The sequence below is a fragment of the Triplophysa dalaica genome, chromosome 10, assembly GCF_015846415.1.
Source record: "Triplophysa dalaica isolate WHDGS20190420 chromosome 10, ASM1584641v1, whole genome shotgun sequence".
Classification (NCBI taxonomy): Eukaryota; Metazoa; Chordata; class Actinopteri; order Cypriniformes; family Nemacheilidae; genus Triplophysa; species Triplophysa dalaica.
In genome coordinates, this window is record NC_079551.1 from 968,121 (window position 1) to 987,633 (window position 19,513).

Consider the following 19,513-nt stretch of genomic DNA (forward strand, 5'->3'; position numbering starts at 1 on the left):
CAAGTGCTAAGAGGATAGAGCTGGATAAAGGACGCGACAACTTTGTTTTTTTCTACAACATTTCAAATGCTATTAGATTGTTAATGATAATCTTTAATTTTTATATTTTTATTAAGCCTTGTTGTGCAAGCACTGTTGAGCTTGTGCAGAGGCAGCAGCTTTTGCCAGAGGGGAACTGGAATCCCCTGGTTGGGCCTGGGTTCCCCTGAGGGTTTTTTTCTCGATGGGAGTTTTGGGTTCCTCACCACCGTTTGCATATTGTTTTGCACTATCTGCCTGGCCGGGGGGGCTGCTTTAGAATTCATACTTGTATTAAATGTGTCTCATGTACAGCTGCTTTGTAACAATGAAAATTGTAAAAAGCGCTATATAAATAAAGTTGAGTTGAGTTGAGTTGAGTTAATAATGTAGGTACGGGCCTGCTGGTGGTTGTGTCTTGATTTGGGGACTAGATAGGTCAGTAAGTGATCGTTGCCTTGGTCTCCACTGTCGAGACAAAACTGGTCAGAGCTCTGAATTTCCCCTGACTGACCTCTGGTCTGCTTTCGTCTGCCTCAGTATCTTGTGCTTCTATGTGTGTGACTTCCTGTGATTGTTATCGTCAAACACACTTTGCAAGAAGGAAGTAGCTGTTTTGGTTAACTGTGTTTCATTCTCACGCATACATCCTATATTTACAATGATACCCTCACATCAACTTGCTTGTTTGGTCAAGCTGTTTCTAATGAAGAGTTTTATATCCTGCTGTGTCTGGTTTGGTTCTTACAACAGTGTTTGGAGGCACAACATAATAAAATCAAAAAACATATAACATATAAAAGATAATAAAAAAGGTTTGGATCAATATCAGAATATCTTTTTATTCTTTAAAAGAAATAACAGACTGACTCATAGAGGCCGTTACACTTGATGGCTAGTCTTGTGTTTCATGGGTTTTGATGAAATAGTTGCACATCAACCAACCCCTACACAAGACACTATAGTGTATCATGTTGTCACATCTTCAGATGAAGAACAAACGTTCAAAACCTATCATCAGAACTTTTTGCCTTTTAAGCGAGTAAGCCTTGATGTTTTGGGGATGGCATTGTGCTACTCTCTCTGTCTCTACTGCTGCTGCCAAACACTATAGATGAGATGTGTATCTCCCCTGTGGTACAAAATATAACCGTATCGGAAGATGATACCAATGAATAATTTACAAAGTCTCTGTTCAGTTTCAGTTTTCAGTGTTCGTTCTGACTTAACTGCCAAAATAGTGCTTGTGGGATCTTTTAACAGATTCTGGTGGTTTCATAGTTAGTCATGGGTTTTGCCCTGACTCTTTTAAAGGGTTATGAAACCCACCCTTTTCCGAAGTCTACCTCACAGTCATTTTGAAAAATGCAACTAAAGTGGGCGTAAACATTTTGAGAAGAAGAGTGTGGGAGTGTGCCATGAACGCCTCTCTCTAAGGGTTCAGATAGAAACACACAAGGCGCTGTCATGAATAATTAGGAGAAATGTCTTCTCATTGGTCGATAAAACACAGTCTCTTGAATAATTATGAGACAGCGACACGTCATCAATGTTTTATAGCTCATCGCCACCTCACATCCTTTGACGTTGCTAACAATGTTTTCTATGATGTCCAACACAACCAGCTCTGTTAACATCTAAATAAATGTTGTTTAGTGTTTCGTGATGCTTTGAAAAATATCCCAATTGGTCCATGAAAAGTCAGCTGTAATTTCTTTATACATATTTTAATTTGAAACAGTATTGCAATAAACTGCAATAAAAAATCCATCTGTATTGGTATTCATAACATCACGAGGCTTTACCCAAGGCACAGCCATGATAATAACTCATCCTTTATGTACTTAACAACAAGTCTGATCACATAATCATCAACTAATGGATGGTGACAGCATGGTGACTCTCCATCACAAGACTTAGTCTAAAAACATCATGTGACCTTATAGACCAATGGTCTGTCAGCTGATTGAGATCAACTGATCCATCTTTGAGACCATCCCTGTTGATCCAACCACCGGTTTTAACCAATAACCAAAGAGCTGGATGTGGAAGACCGAGCAAGATTAACATCTGCAATCTCTTTCATGCACCATCCCTCGACCAACTTTCACTCTCTATGGGTCTCACATGTTACGGGTCCCGTCTGTGGAACTCGTAGGCAGATTAAAAACAGGAGACAGTTTGAGTCTTTCCTCAGATGCGGCTGGCAGTGTCTGATGTAAACACACACGTCACCATAAAAACGCCTAGGCGCCCCCTTATGGCAGAGGCCGGCATTGCACTGTTTTAAAACTTTGTGTGCTTCAGTCATCATTTAAACAAGGTTACAACTGTGTGAGAGAGACCTCTAGTGTTCATGTGAGGAAACTGCAGGAGACACGAGTTTACTTTCTGTCAGTGCAGTATTAGGCCCTTTATGCAAATCGTTCTAAAATAAATTATTTCTTTCTTCCAGTGTGTTTATTAATAATACAATTCAGTCCCTGTTTAAAAAATCCCTTCAAAGCACTCGTATAAACTGCCTTAGGACTGTACAAAATCTGAGAGTTCACATAATATATGTAGATTTTCTGAAAGGATTAAGCACATTGATCAATAATCATAATTTTGATTTTAAAGTCATACTTCTCTTCTCATGTGTGGGGGGGCCGGGGGGATTAAAGAGGACGAGCAGACGCTGAACTGAAGTCTGTGTTCTGACCACAGATGAAGAAACTCTGAACTTTATGTTTACTTGTGGTTTTCACAGCTCAAAGCTCGATGCATCTCTCCTGCAGACTAATACTCTTCATTACATTTATGTTGGCACTATAGTAGCATGACTAATATTCTACTATTTGATCATTTATCATGTCATAAATCCATATTTATGGTTAAGCTACATTTACTAGTGCTTCTTTTAATCACATTTTAATTCTTTAAAGTTTATTGTATAGATATAAGTTTTTAAAAGATTGTGTGGTGTGGTGGTGAAGAGGAGGAGAACAAACATCTACATCATAAACACACCCACACCAGAAAGACTCTAGAGACGCTTCACCTTCCTGTGTTCAATCCTAAACTTAATATAAAGTTCTCAGATATCTTATTTCATGTATTTTAGTTGTTGTTGTGTTTTTACTGAAGCTGAGATCCGATTGGTCGTCTCTGCTGTAGTGGGCGTGGCTACTGCTGCTGTTCTTATTTATGACATCAGATCCAGATGACAAACACCATCAACCTCTAATGAATCAGAATTTAAATAAATCTCTAAAATCTCCAAAACAATAAGTGAACGATGTTGCTCTTTCATCAAGTATGTTCAACTCATGGCTCTTCATGATCTCAACAGGGATAACTGGAATAAATCATAAATGAGCGTGCGGATGAAAACATGCATGATAAAATCTGATTATTATTTTATTACCTCTAATCGGAAAACTTCTATCATCTTCTGAACTTTCAGTTTAATTCTTTGTATTTTGTTAATTCTCACTATAAAGTTCAGATGAAACTCAACAGGGATTCAATAGGGACAAATACTTCAACTGAATTGTTCTTGTGCCATGTATCTCTGTTCAAGACTCGCTCACAGTATGTCACTGAAGAAAGAGACGTTTTCCATCATCATCAGGATGTGAACATGCTTCATTCACTCTCAACCAAAACCGAGCCATTAAAGTGGAATTATAATAAAACATAATTTTAAAAGAGACAAAACAAGCATTGACGAGAGCTAAACCAACAAAAATCAAGTTATGTGTGTAAATCAAAGTTGTGTTATTATAAATGGATGTTTATATACATGAATATTTACTGCTGTATGATAAATGTGTATCAGATCAGTGAGTCAAAGTGAAACTGTTGTGGTCTGAACACTCGTGTGGTCTCATCTGTTCAGTGGACAAACAACACGTCTTTAATGTGCTTGAGGTCAGTTTGCGTGCGTTCAGTTGTCTGGTGAACGGTTGCTTATTTTCCACTCATATCTTGATGCACTTTACTCCAAACTCATCTACTGACACAGGTCAGAGGTCAAATACAACCTCGCCCTTAGGAGACAAATGGTTTAAAGTATATTTAGATTATATTTTCATAGATAAGTCATGAAAGTAGCTTATCTAAATAAAAAAACATAAGCTTTGAAAATTCTCTATAAAAGAGATGAGACTGCTGTGAATGATTCAAGGTCAGAGCTGATCGATGGAAAGCTGATGATGACACAGACAAATCTCTGAGCTCATCTACAGATTTTAAAATTAATTTATTCTCACGTATCCAAAATGCCGTCGACATTCATTCAATAGATCTAAACACTCAACAATCGTCTCGTTTGTGTTTTTTATTCCTGTCACCTAACAGTTTCTTGGGTGTGTGTGTGTTGAAGACTCTTCTCTGCGTCTTCGAGTTTCAGATCAAGCGTATGTGTGTGTGTGTGTTCATGTGTGTGTGTGTTCATGTGTGTGTGTGTGTGTGTTCATGTGTGTGTTCATGTGGCTGTATTAAGGTGAAGATAAACACATGTAGTGATATTTCCTGTCACATCACAAGTGACGCTCAGTTTCTCAAACACACTTCAGCAGAATATGATTTGTGTGATAGTTTTACTGTGTTTATGGCTTCCGAACGGTGAGTGATTTATTTCATTACATTTTTTCAAGCTTTCACTTCTTGCGGTCGCTGCCTGAACTTACAGGATTCAGAAGAGCCGCTATCACTTGCATATCTAAAAAAAATACACGAGTGGTTCACCTTTATATGTGGTAGTTTATTTCAGCTTCTTCGCATGACAAGTTGTACCATGATCACACTGATGCTGGACAATAAACTCTTTCCTTTGTGACACATTCAATGTTTGTGTTGTTCAGGTGTGTTTGGTGATGAAGTGAAGTCAGTGTCAGTGACGGAGGGACAGAATGTTACTCTACACACTGATACTCAACTACACACACATGATGTGATACTGTGGACGTTCGGTGTTCAGAGTCCAGATGAGATTATTGCTCAATTCAACAGAGAAGCCAATTCAACATCATTTAATAATGAGAGATTGAAGAATCACTTACAGATAGATGATCAGACTGGATCTCTCATCATCACAAACATCACAACTCAACACACTGGACTTTATCAACTAGAGATCAACAGAAACCCTTCCGCTCACATCAGACACTTCAATCTGACTGTCTATGGTGAGTTGATTTCTTCAAGTTCTAAATCATATAAATCACTATAGTATTAAAAATGCAAACATTTTTCAGCTCGTCTGCCGGTTCCTGTCATCTCCAGAAACTCTTCATCAGAAATTTCAAATTGTTTAGTGTTGTGTTCAGTGATGAATGTGTCACATGATGTGAGTGTCTCCTGGTACAAAGGAAAGAGTTTATTGTCCAGCATCAGTGTGTCTGATCTCAACATCAGACTCTCTCTACCTCTGGAGGTGGAATATCAGGATACAAACACATACAGATGTGTGGTCAACAATCCCATCACAAACCTCACACAACATCTACACATCACTCAATTCTGTCACACGTCTGCAGGTGAGTCTTTATGATATCAGTGTTTTCTATCGATCTTTCATTTATTGTTCAATCAAAACAGTGATGCATTATGGCACTCCAATTTTTTTTGGATGTTTGTACAATTTACTTAACTTTTGAACAACTTTTGAAAGATGTGGTCACAACATGTTTTTTTGATGTTTAGTAATATAACTGAATCCATTCCGGGTGGGACACATAAAGAGTTTTGTTAACATAAAATTGTTATAATTGGGTAGAGGACCTACATTTCCAGCATGCTTTGCGTACAACTGCATTTGAGAGTTATTTTCTTAAATAAGTGTTATTTTATGCAGTTTTCTGTAAAAATAAATGCTTGTTAGTGTTTATTGTTCATCTTTCTTTAAGGTTTTGATGAGTTTGTTATATTTTGTGAGTTTTGTGGTGACCATTGTTCAGAAAAGCGTTGCCTGTCGTTAGTTCGCGGGTGGTCAAAACTCTTGAGAGTTCAATTGATTCGATATCTTCTTATTGAAGCTAAATGAAATAATGTCTAATTAAGGTAAAAATGTTTTATATAAGTACATGTAGAACATATAATTTGTTTTAGTGTAGGTAAGACACAAATGAATTGTTAAGTTCATGTGTAAAGGAATGTGGTTAGAAACACATCGATTTAAATGTCAAGTGTAACAGAAATGTAATATAGATTTTAACTGTGAATTATATCATGTACTCTTTCATTACATTACCTGCTGAAAAGTGTAAATTTCATGAATAAATACATAACCCTATTTTACAGTGAAACTGCACAGCGTTTAACTATTGCTGTCTGTTAAACTTTTTTTAAGTGCCGACCGCTGTCGTTGTGATCTGTTGTGTTGTTGTTGGATGTGTGATGACTGTAACTGCTGCTCTGATCTTCTGGATCCGCAGAAAACACACAAACACACAACAACATGGTACGATAAACAATAGATATTAATTATAGAATGTGTAAGTTTCTATAATTGTTCTGTGATTTATAAATATAATTCGATGTATTTTTAAATGTATCTGTTATTATTGCTAGCCGCTCGGACTGGTGAAGAGGAGATCACATACGCAGAACCATCATTCTATAAAAGACAACTGCATAAACCGGTGAGATGTAAGGTCATATAAACACGTAAAACGGGTTTCTTTTATTGGGTAAAGGTCATAAACGGCTTACGCAAAAACCGCTCTGCATAAGAATTTTATTTTTTTGCCCATTGCTCTCTGATTTGGCGCTTCATGTAACGCCTTTACCGGTTTCATATCTGAAAGCGCAGTAGTAAAAGTCCAAAACGGAAGTAATCGTAAAATAACGCATAAAAGTCCTCTCTGGAATCATGCAGTTGATGAAGAAACGTTTTGTCTGAGAGTGTAACCGTAGATCATGAAGAGCTTAAAAATGATGAAAGTACTGAAGCAAACAGTTATGCAGCATTGGATGTTTAAACCATTATATTAAACCATTAATAAACATTATAGTGTAATAAAATTGCTTACCCTAGGATATATGCACCATGTGTTAACTTTAATAAAAAAAAATCGCAATAAAGCACCTGTTTATTTCAATGTTTTTTTGTTTGTCAGAGAGCTGCCGTGGTGGATGATGTGGTGTATGCAGGAGTCATGAGACAATGATCACCTCGTCATGACTGATGGTTTGAGGACAGCATGCTTTTACTTGCTTTTTGACATTTTCATATCTAAATGAACATTTTACTTACGTGTTCATAAATTAGATATATAGCTTATATATTTACATAGGTTATATTGTTACTCATAAATGACTAATTCATACACTAATCACATTATGAGTAGACGCACACACACACACGCACGCACGCACGCACGCACACACACACACACACACACACACACAAATATAGTATCTTATGTGGAAAGCTCATTTAACTTACTAAATTTTTTCAGTCCTACACGTTTTTCACCATGGACTTTCATTTGCCACGCTCTCTCACCTGTGTTTTGTTCTCTTTGACTTTTGCACCTGCACCCCATTATCTAAATTATCCTCATCACCTGTGTAATCCTTGTTATCTGTTCTATTTAAGTTCTTCCCTTAGTTTAGTTCCTGGTCGAGTATTGTAACGTCCGTGATACATGAATTATGAAAACAATGTAAAACAATGAAAGACTAAATAATATTTAACAAGACATCACATTTTATTTTATTGTACAATAATAAAAAAAATACAGAGAAATGTTCCCCATAATTCATCAAGTGACTCTTCACCGTGATAATAACCATGTTTATTCTTTATTTTGTTGAATGTTGTGTACAATAGGATGTTTTATGGTGTAATTCATGTATTTTGCTAAAATAAACATTCTTGCTTGTATAAATATGTATGGGTGGTTTCATTATAGTGGTTCAGGAATGCCGAAATGACTAAAGAAAAGTCAACAGCAAGATACAAAACTGCATAGTTCTCATCAATTTCCACCCTTCTGCTACCAACAATGGAAATAAGGAGAATTTATGGCAAAACACGAGGTCGAGCAAATTTTATTTTATTTTATTATAAAGACAATTTATTTTACTGAAAACAACTGGCATTAAACCATCATTGCATTCTTGATCAGTTTGTTAAAATCTGACAGAGACAAATCATTACTGTTGTATGATCTGCAAACATTAATGGAGTAATAATAACGAGACATTCGATAAATCATTGATATGAATAAGAAATAATAAGGGTCCAAGTATGAACCCCTGAGGAACCTCACAGTATAACGTTGCTTTTTTAGAATAGCAAGTCTTTGTAAGGGTGGTTCCGCTATAGTGGTTCAAACAATAGGGATGCCCAAATGACTAAAGAAATGTTAACAGTATGATGGCATTAAACTGTTTTTTTTTGCCATACTCTCAGCGATTATAGGTGTATACATGTGGGAGAGCGTTGCCATAACATGAGTCATAACTATATTGTATTGCAATATGGAGTGTTTAAATGTTAACATTAAACCAACACAAGTCTGCAGATTTTCAAATTAAAGTATTTAATAACCGATTCAAATTGATGTTACATGTAATATGGTAATACTTGGGTTCCCCTGAATTGCAAAATAGAGAAGTACTCTGAAGTATATGTTTAAACAGCTTGGATGCTATTGATATTAGCATGTAGCACGTAACATTAAGGCTGGAAAACACAGAATGACATCATCTTTACACCAGTTTACCAGTTAACGATTTTCAGTGCCAAAACACCTTTACCTTTAAACAACAAAGTTGTTTGAGTCCGACCAGATTTCAATAACACCGGGATTCAATAATCCCGGCAAGACACATTTGTTTACATCTGTCTCTAATATGCATGTTTGCTGTAAAGAAACATACATCGCTTGGTGTTTAAAGGTATAAATATTGTTTAAATACTGAATCAGTTTTTCATTAAATGTTTTACATAATTAACCTTAAGTTGATGACAGTAACTTGAATTTTTTGAAAAAGTTTTTTGATAAATGTTAACATTCTCATTTACCTCTCATTGTTATTTACATTTAGATATTAAATTTATGCATTTTGCAGACTCTTACATTGCTTTATCCTATACATTTATACATAGGTATGTGCAATCCCCTAAGATCAAACCCACAACCTTGTTAACACAATGCTCTTACCACTGAGCTACAGGAAAGCTTATATAAAGAATTAGATTTAGTTTAGGAGCAGGACACCAAAGGACAGCTGTGACCTTGAGCTTCAATTTATTGTTTAAATTTATGTCATTTCCAAGTATCATAGACAAAGTCATACTGTTAACCGCAAGAAATATGAGAGATGGTTAAGAGGGCATAACATAAGAAGAACAAGGACATCTTTTGAAATAGTTGTAAGCGTTTATACTGTGTATTCTGAGAATTTCATACAGACCATTAATTTTAATCACATTTAATATTAAAATATTCTACTGTACAATATTCCAACATGAAACCATGATTAAATCAAAAATATTTGTTTGACGCATTTAATAGTTTTTAAATTTGCATTTTACCTGCTTTCTCTGTATCAGTTGTTACATACAAGCTTACATTAATGGATCACATTTTGATCATTTATAATATATTCATTGTCATGAAATTTTAGTTACAAACAAAAAGTACACATGAACAAAGATATGGATGAGTATACAGAAATGTCTTAAGTTTACATATAGATAATTACATTATTTTTCTTTACCTTACAATCCTTACAAATAAAAACAAATTTGCATTTACATTTATGCCTTTGGCAGACATTTTTATCAAAAATGACTTATGATGCATTATCTTATACATTTGAGTCTGACTATGTGCAATCCCCTGGGATCAAACCCATGACCTTGGTTACATTATAGTTTGTGGACCTTGTTTTACATGAGATTTTAAAGTCATCAAATTATTTTTGAGACTTCTTTAACTTGCCTTGACAGGGAAAAAACAGCATATGCTGGGTTAAGTATGTTTTGATGATGGTTTAACCAGCTTCATCCAGCTTTGGACCAGATTAAAGGAGAAGTTCACTTTCAAAATAAATGTTGATGATAATTTACTCACCCATGTTGTCATCCAAGATGTTTATATGTTTGTTTCTTTAGTGGAAAAGAAATGAAGGTTTTCGATGAAAGCATTCAGGATTTTTCTCCATTTATTGGACTGCAATGGACTCCAAACACCTGAAGCTCAAAAGGACAGTTTCAGTCCAGCTTGAAAGGGCTTTAAACCACACCAGACCATGAATAAATGTCTTAACTAGTGAAGCCATCGCTCATTTCCATATATATTTTTTAATGTGCATGCTTTATAAACACAAATGCTCACGATGACTTCATGACTTCGCAAATACGTAATTACGTTAAAAAAGGTCACGCTTGACGAAGGCGGAAGTACTGAGTCAGTGTTTACAAATTGAACGTGCGAAAATTTTACGAAATTGAATTTTTCAACGTAATTCCGTCTAGTCATGAACGCGCATCGCATCGTGTTTATAAAGATTTTTTTTTTTTTTAAATGAGCAATGGTTTCACTAGTTAAGACCTTTATTCACGGTCTGGTGTGGTTTAAAGTCCTTTCAAGCTGCACTGAAACTGTCATTTTGACCTTCAAGCGTTTGGAGTCCATTGAAGTCACTATATGGAGAAAAATCCTGGAATGTTTTCAACGAAAACCTTCATTTCTTTTCCACTAAAGAAACAAAAAAGTAAACATCTTGGATGACATGAGGGTGAGTAAATGATAATGAACATTTATTTTGAAAGTGAACCACTCCTTTCAACCAGTATCAAAACATATCCGCATATGCTGTTTTTTCAAACTTTTTCTTGTTGTTCAACCAAGACTTCAGTAGAATTTATTATTGTATTTATTTTTCTTGTTCCAACAATTCATTCCCTTGAGCCTTGGTAATAAAACACCCAACTGCTTTAGTTTGTCGCTTTAGATGGAGTGATTTGATCTCCAAGGCCTATTAGGCCACATCAAGTAAAATCAATGGTCCTCTATGGCCCTCTGCTGGTCAAAACACTCTATTTTTATTACTGTAATTCTTACAGGTTTATCTCTAACCACCAGATGGCAGAAGTCTACATCTATGACCTAGATCAATATCAAGAAACAACTTAAACTACATTAATCAAGTATTTTTTTCATTAAACAAAAACATTCATGGTATAATGCTACTAATGGTATGGTTGAACACAGCATTCATGTAAATATGAGAAGTAAACAAACAAAGATATGTTTTTTGTATTGTTAAAAATGTACATAATTTTTACGATACTATTGATAACATCATTGGTATTGGTATCGTGGCGATATTTCATTTTTCAGCTCTCTAATCTGCACTAAAGTATCCTCCTCTGCTCTGCTGTATCAATCTAAAAGCAAGGAAACACAGGACCAGTATCGCCAAAATATATTATTATGATGAATGACTCAAAACATAGATCATATTTAACTCTCAACACGAGTTCACCCGTGCACCATGCGTTCAATTTGTTAATACCGTTGTACTTTTCTTGTCGTGAGCTCCGTTAACAATTTATCTTTTTCACAGACTGTGCAACCCAGTCTCACAGGAATACGTGGAATTGTCAAAAAACTGTCATCTATTAATACATGTCTCCACGACATGACTGCTCATGTGGCGGTACAATAAGATTAACAAAGACCACCCACATACTTGCGTGTAGATTTGGGCCGTTTTAGTTAAATCTCTCCACGAGCTGACGTCAAATTGTGGGGGTGTGGTTACACAGGGCGTTACAGGCAGGTCTGGGTGAGCATTCGCTTCGATATAAAATACACGTGTCTAATACATGCATGGGCAACTTATAACACACCAAAGACAAAGAAAAACACATACTTCCGGCAAATGACTCCTTTTAAACAAAATGCATGTTTTTGATGAGCAAAATGACCTCAGAAGATCTTGATTTAAGACAAAAAATATGAAATTTCTGTGAATATTTGTTTAGAATGAGCAAAAAAATGCCAATGGGGTAAGAAAAAATAATCTTGAATTGAGTGACTAATAAGAAGGTCAACCTTAATTGAAGATTATTTTTCTTACCCCTATTGGCAGATTTTTTGCATAGGTCATTTTGTTCATGAAGGAAATGCATCTTGATTCAAGACTTTTGAGATGTTTGTACTAGATAACAAGACGCAAATAGTAAGTAAGAAAGTGATTTTTTGTAGTGTACTTTAGGGACAATTAGAGAGATTCAAACTGAAATATCGATCGCGACAGAATATCAATCCAATACCATAACCAACGTTGGTATCAATAGTATCAATATTAGGGTCAATCTGCCCACCCGTGAAGACTTCTCATTTCTCCGTTCCTGCATCACTCTTACAGGAACCTTGAAACTCCTGCATTAAGCGTGGTGCCGGAATTCATGCTTCTTTTGCCATCTGTCAGAGCATGTGAGGAATTTTCTGAAAAATAAAGCGTCATGTTGCGAAGGCCCACATCAGCAGTGATGTCAAAGAAGAGTTTTGTTGGCATGTTATATAAAGGTAAAACTGTAAGAGCTCGATCACCTCTTTATGAGTATACAGACACAGATCAGAAGAAGTAGGACTACGACTGGAAGCACACAGAGCCACAGGACAGGGACATCTACAAAGATAAAAACAAACAGAAAAGACAGATATTAATTTTAATAACTGATCCATTTGATTTGAATTAGATTTTTTACGTTTTTGTGCAACGACAAACTTTCTTTTGTGAACAAACAAGAAGCAAAAATACTCAACAAATGGAGAAGGGATGCCTCTTCGAGTAAAAATAAAAGAGTACAATAAAAGAGTAGCTTTATTTGTTATTTTCATGTGCACATTTTAAATGTGACGGTTCTGAAAGCCCTTTTCTGACTATGGAAAATCATTCTTGAAACATAATAAAATGCTGTAAAAACTTTAATGTTTTTGACATCTGTGGTACCCGTGTGGTGAAAAACCTTTGCTGAACTCATTTTTTTCACATCAAGGTTGATATTTTCATGGTATTGCTTAGGAGTATCACCATTAATCATTGATTAACATTAAAACACATTATTTAGTTATTGAATTTAAAATACTCACCACAAATAGATACTTCAAATGTCTTGTTTGAGACTTTGTTGATGCTGATCTTATAAAGTCCACAGTGATGATTTCTAAAGTCATTGATCACGAGATCTCCGGTCTGATCATCCAGCTTCAGTCTGTCTCTGAATTTCTCATCATCGCATAATCTGGTTGTACCGGCCTTTCCATCGAATATTGCAACAAGTGTGTTTTCAGGTCCATAATGCCACTCTATCAGATCATGACTCTGTTTCAGAACATGAGTGTACAGAATAACAGAATGTCCTTCTCTCACTGACACTGACTTCGCTTCACCTTCAGAACACAGGAGCAAACACAGTCTCAATGAGAATTAAACAGTGATTTTTCTTGACAAACTTTCAGTGATGGACTAATATAACCTGTGCAGCAGGAAATCAAAGCTCATTTCTAAATACGTAACTGCACACCTGAGAAACATAAAGGTTCTCACTAGAAAACATGTTCTTCAGTAGCTCTTCATGAACAAAAGGCTCACATTGCTAATGCTTTAAAAAAAGTGACCCTGGACAAAAGGATCAGTCCTAAGGGTTTTTCTATGGGAGATTTTTTAATAATCTTAAAGTTGAATAATTTTTTTTTTTTTGATGTATGAGTTGCTAGAGTAGGATAATATCTGGCTGTGATACAACCGTTTAAAATTCAGGAATCTGAGAGTGGGAAAAAATCTAAATATTGAGAAAATGGCCTTTGAAGTTGTTCATCAGAAGCACTGTAACAGGCCACCAAGTCTCAAAAATAAAGTTTTGATTTATTTAAGGTTCGAAATTCACAAAATATCTTTATGGAACATGATCTTTACTGAATATCCTAATGATTTTTGGCATAAAAGAAAAAGATATCATTTTGACCCATGCCATGTATTTTTACAAAAAAATGTTGCCAGGCTACTTAAGACTGGTTCTGTGATCCAGAGTGATAAAAATTCATAAATCTGATCAACATTTACTCACATTGTGAGAAACAGCTTGTTTGATATATGACTTGCACACTTTAGAAAGTAGATGGAAATTGAAATACTTACCATTGACGGTAAGATTATATCTTTTGACTGAAGCTTTATTATTGGTGCTGATCTTATAAAGTCCAGAGTGATGAGTTGTGGTGTCATTGATCATGAGAGCTCCGGTCCGATCATCCATCTTCACTCTGTTTCTGAATCTCTCATCATCAGAGAACATGATCCTGTTGGCCTTTCCATCGATTGTTGCAACATGTGTGTTTTCAGGTCCATAATGCCACTCTATCAGATCACGACTGTCTTTAAGAACATGATTATACAGAATCACAGAATGTCCTTCCGTCACTGACACGGACTTCGCTTCACCTGCAGAACACAGGAGAAAACACAGTCTCAATGTGCAACCGATGATTTTTCCAGACAGACTTCCGGTGATGAAATCAAAGCTCATTTCTATCTAACTGCACACATGAGAAATATAAAGCTGGTTTGATATATGACTTGAACAAATCTGAAATACTCACCATAGACGATAAGATTATATCTTTTGACTGAAGCTTTATTATTGTTGATGATCTTCCGTGTGTAGAGTCCAGAATGTTGAGATGTGATGTGAGTGATGATGAGATCTCCAGTCTGATTGTTCATCTTCAGTTTGTCTCTGAATCTCTCATCATCTGAATACATGGTGCTACTGGCCTTTCCATTGAGTCTTGCGACAAATGTGTTTTCAGGCCCATAATACCACATAATCAGATCATCTTTCTGTTTGATGACATCAGTGTGTAGAGTAACAGAATGTCCCTCAGTCACAGACACTGACTTCACTTCATCACCAAACACAACTGAACAACACAAACACAATTTCCAATTCATAAAATTACATCTACATGTTAAAGTGTTTCATTATTTTCACTAACTCTAATGAAACACTATCTAAGCCATTACTGTTCATTCAACCCAGTCTCACTGTCATGATCCTGCCACATCATGTCATGTTTCTCTTGACCGAGTGGCTGGATCATGACAGAACCTCATGTTTTATGTGGAGAGAGACAATATCGGCCCTTATGGCCTTCCAAACTCTCTCCGGACCCGTCTTTGTTCCAGCCCTCTTGTTTCCTCGATACTGCTCGTAATGATTCCATGCACCACTGCTGTTCCCTCTTGATCTGTCTCCTTATTTAATGCCCCTGTGTCTTCTGTCTTGTGCTGGATCATTTTCAATTGTTTGGAGTTTTTGCCATGTGTCCGTGTCACCAGCCTTGTCCTGAAGTGTATGTATGCCTAGTTTAGTTATTGTAGTCATGTCTAATGTTGTATAAAGTATAGTCCAGTTTAGGGTAGTGAGTCTATGTTCCTGTTTATGTTCCTGTTCCTACCCTAGCTGTTATGTTTTGTTATCCCCTCGTGGGTTTTTGTTTCATGTTTTGTTAGTGTCATTAAAGTCCTTGTTTACCCCTTACCCACTGTCTGCGATTGGGTCCTGTGTTCCTGTGACCTCGTGTCTGTCTCCGTTTCATGACAAACACAAATTTCCTCTTTTTTTTCATGTCACTCAGCATGACAATTTTTCAATACACAGACCGCGTGTGCATGCATTTACATTTATATATATCTAGACTGATATTAAAAGAAGTCGCAAATACTTGCCTAACCAACACCTTACCTTACCTCACCCCAAAACCTAAAATCACAGCCGCAGAGGCTAATATAGCTAAAAATTATAGTTTCACGAGGTGACAAAGCAATGATAAATGGCTGACCTAACCTCGCCCCTGTGACTAAAAGTCAGATCATAACAAAACATACGAATACGATCGTAAGCCACCTTGTGAAATTGGTGTTAACTTCCATCAGATTGGGTTGATATATATTTACACATATGTAAGATATCGCGTATTAAAGTACTTTTGATGAAAGTACTTTTTGGGTGACACGCAAAAATGGGGAAATCTGTGTTGAAGACAAATGAATACATTACGGCTCTTGACAATTTCGCAAATTCCCGTGAGACGATGTTGGTTCATTACATAAAAAGTGTTGAAACATTCAGCCGAGATGTTTTTGTTTGCCAGCAATTTTTATTTATTTCAGTTCAGCCTACCTGAGCACTGTAAGTTGGTTGAACTCGTGCTACATAATTTTATATTTGTGTTATTTTGACTTAAAATCTCCTTGAATTGAAAACCATGATGCAAAAATGGCTCACATCCTTTTTAAGTAATGTCAACACATAATTTTTTACAGTGCATGCTCCCTGAAATGTAATAGTTCCCACTTGTGAAATCATGATTCTGAGCTGGTTGTGTTTGAGTTATAATAACGAGACAAAACTATGAAGCTGTTGTGGTCATAACAACAGAAATTCCCACCCAACATGTTTCCATCTGGGGATATTCAAATTGAACCTTCTAAACGTAAAAATGGCATCAGAGGGCGTTCATGTGTCATTTTTGCCTCAGAAACTCATCTTTTTTATAATTCTGAGAGCATGTGAAGGCAGCATTAAACTGCATGAGATGGGATTTCACTCCTATTTATGAAATAACAAGCCACATCCCCAAACTGAGACTTCAACAAACAATGGATAAACCGGCATGACATGTTATTACACACAAAAGCGTTTCAAAGTTCACATCTCATTGCGTTGTCTTTAACTGGGACTTTGATAAATCATGACATCATATAGGTGAATTTTGTGATATGAACCAACGTTTTGACATTTCAAGCAATATATCCAACCCAACTGGTGTCGTGACGAGAAATGACCCCTGCCAGATAATGCAGCCCCTTCAACAACACGCTGTCCGATTGGATAATCCTAACCCCTCCCCTAACACCTTATCCAAATCCTTTAACCATTGTGGGGAGGGGGTCCATAATCTGGCAGAGGTGCATTTCTGGGCATTACACGCTTTGGCTTCAAACTTCAATATGCTTTATGACAGAAACTTATAAACTTAAGTCATTTGATTCTAAAAACATTAAAGAAAATCCACACAAATGTCATATTAATTAGAAAGAACTGCCATATGAGCAGCTGTGAAAGCCACCGAAAAACTTTTACAATATTAACTTACCGCTGGCGAATAGAAGGGACAGAACGAGGAAGATCAAGATGGTACCCATGGTGTTAGTTAACAAACCCTGACGACTGATGTGAAAATGGTTGTTGTAATGTAATTTCTAGACTGGAAAAGACAATCTTCTTTTGTGATGTTTAAGTCATAGCAGATGATTTTGTTTGGTTTGGTCAGATGAGACCAAAGGTCCAGAGAGCTGCGTCAGTTGATAGAAACAACTGAATTGCGTTTTAGCAGAAATGAAACTAAAACCTTATGCAAACACTCACTGTCCCCTCCCCTATCTAGTGCGGTATTCAGTTCTGTGTAGACATCATACACGACTGGATTCTGCCTGTCAACATCAGACGAAAGTACTCCCTCCAGCTTCTGATTTGCTGACATCTTTGCATAAGAATTGAGCCGTTGACTGATCCTGAATCAGCTCTAAACAACAGATAACAAAACAGCGCCGAGTACAGATTTAAACAAGTAATAAAAATAGAATCAAATAATACAATTATATAGAGTTAATAATAGAGTTAGATCAGTAATAAAGTGATGCGCTTCCTTGAGGCGCTGGTGACGAACGCGCAGGTGAATGGCGTGGCTGCGGCGGAGAGCTCGTTACACCTGTAGTGTGCATTAAAATGCAATTTTTTATATTTTGGCTGCATACGATAAGATAAAAAAGTTAAACTATTTTTTAAGAAAGGGATCATTTACATGCAGTTTTTGCCGAAATGAGGCCGAACTGTGATCAGCGGCACATCTGGCTGTTTGTATATTATGCAACTTATTACATTTATCCATTTGGCAGACGCTTTTATCTAAAGTGACTTACATTTCATTATCCTAGACATGTATACTTAGTTATGTGCAATCCCCTGGGGTCGAACCGACAACTTTGCGTAATGCTCTCACCACTGAGCTACAGGAAAGCAATTACGCAGCTACTTGCCACATGAGATTAAAACTGTACATGAAATGTGAATTAGAAATATTTAACCTTCCTCAAGGAAACGCCATTCAGTTTCGATTGTAAAGCAAGAAATGACGTTCAAACGTCACGAACAGTTGTTACAAAATGTTCTGTTACCCGTGATATTTTTTGACCGCACTCGGCGCTGTTGTCACTGTCGACAATTTTCTACGCAAAGAACGTAAATCAGAATGCGCCTTGTGCTCGTGCGCAGCTTTTTAATCTTGCGCAATAACGCAATTACGACAATTCTAAACATTGTCCATTTAAGAAACATGAACATAAATGAGCTTTGTGTTATACATACATACATGCATTATAGGCTATACAATTTACATTAGAACATAATATTATAAAATTATATGTTTATAATGTACAGAGTAACCTTGTAGTCCTACAGCAGGTCACCATATCTGACGAAGCACGGTAAAAGGCTAAAATAATCTGTTACCTACCTGTTTTACACAGAATAGCTTTATTGTTCTCCATATTCACTCTTTTGACATCTAATGCCTTCTGTGTCTTATCCTGAAAAGCATTTAGCTGTGATGAGAACAGTGACTGTGGTACAGCAGGTCACCATATCTCACGATGCACAGTAATAGGCTAAAAAAATCTGTTAATAAGACTACCAATCCTACTGAGACATTTCAAATGATATCAAATATGCATATGAAGATTCTTTATTCTTATAAGATATGGTGTTTGTAAAATCCAGTGCATGGGTGAGCTTTGAATTGCTCTGAGTTCAGTTTGAGAGAAAGAGGAGAGAGGGTGTAAAGGTGAGAGTTGGTATTCATCATTCATTGTTTTATGCTGTCTGAGATGGAGATGCAAACCCTGTGGGTTCTTTGCTCTTTGGTGTGGACTCCTTACAGTTAATACAATAGCCAGAGTATTTTGCAACGTTTCAGTCAGTTGCCCCTGCATGAAGTATTCCTTCTTTTCCCTCGTTTCCCTCGTTCGAACCTTGAATACAGCTTCTGCTATATTTTGGTTCAGATGTTTTTTTATTTCTATTTCATTCTGTTAAAACTCCGTTTATGTATAGAGAGATGACCATCAAAGCAAACATACACAACAGAGAAAAGAATGGAATTGAAATGATCTGCCGAAGAAGAGAATCTACAAGGATAAAAAGAGAAACAGAATAGTCAGATGTCAGTCTGTTTGGTAATCTTAGTTGTTTACTTTCTCTACATTGAATATTAAATTCTATGAAATAATATCAATGGGAATCAGTGCCATCAGAATTTGGGCCACAGAGATTTCCAGTGGTTGAGACATATCTGAGTGTCTATTATACTGAACACAAATACACCGCCTTGTGTATTTGCACTAGCTCTGCATAACATCA

The 19,513-nt window shown here is 36.3% G+C and overlaps 1 protein-coding gene across 1 annotated transcript; it reads right to left on the reverse strand.

Annotated features, from left to right (window-relative positions):
* Positions 1–10,684: 10,684 nt before the first annotated feature.
* LOC130430606 (uncharacterized) lies at positions 10,685–17,484 on the reverse strand. The gene is made up of 6 exons (XM_056759753.1): positions 17,193–17,484; positions 14,634–14,954; positions 14,173–14,475; positions 13,125–13,424; positions 12,582–12,660; positions 10,685–12,476 (listed from the first exon to the last, which is right to left on the reverse strand). The coding sequence occupies exons 1-6, from the start codon at positions 17,239–17,241 to the stop codon at positions 12,416–12,418; spliced, it is 1,113 nt and encodes a 370-aa protein (XP_056615731.1). The 5' UTR covers positions 17,242–17,484; the 3' UTR covers positions 10,685–12,415.
* Between the last annotated feature and the right edge of the window lie 2,029 nt (positions 17,485–19,513).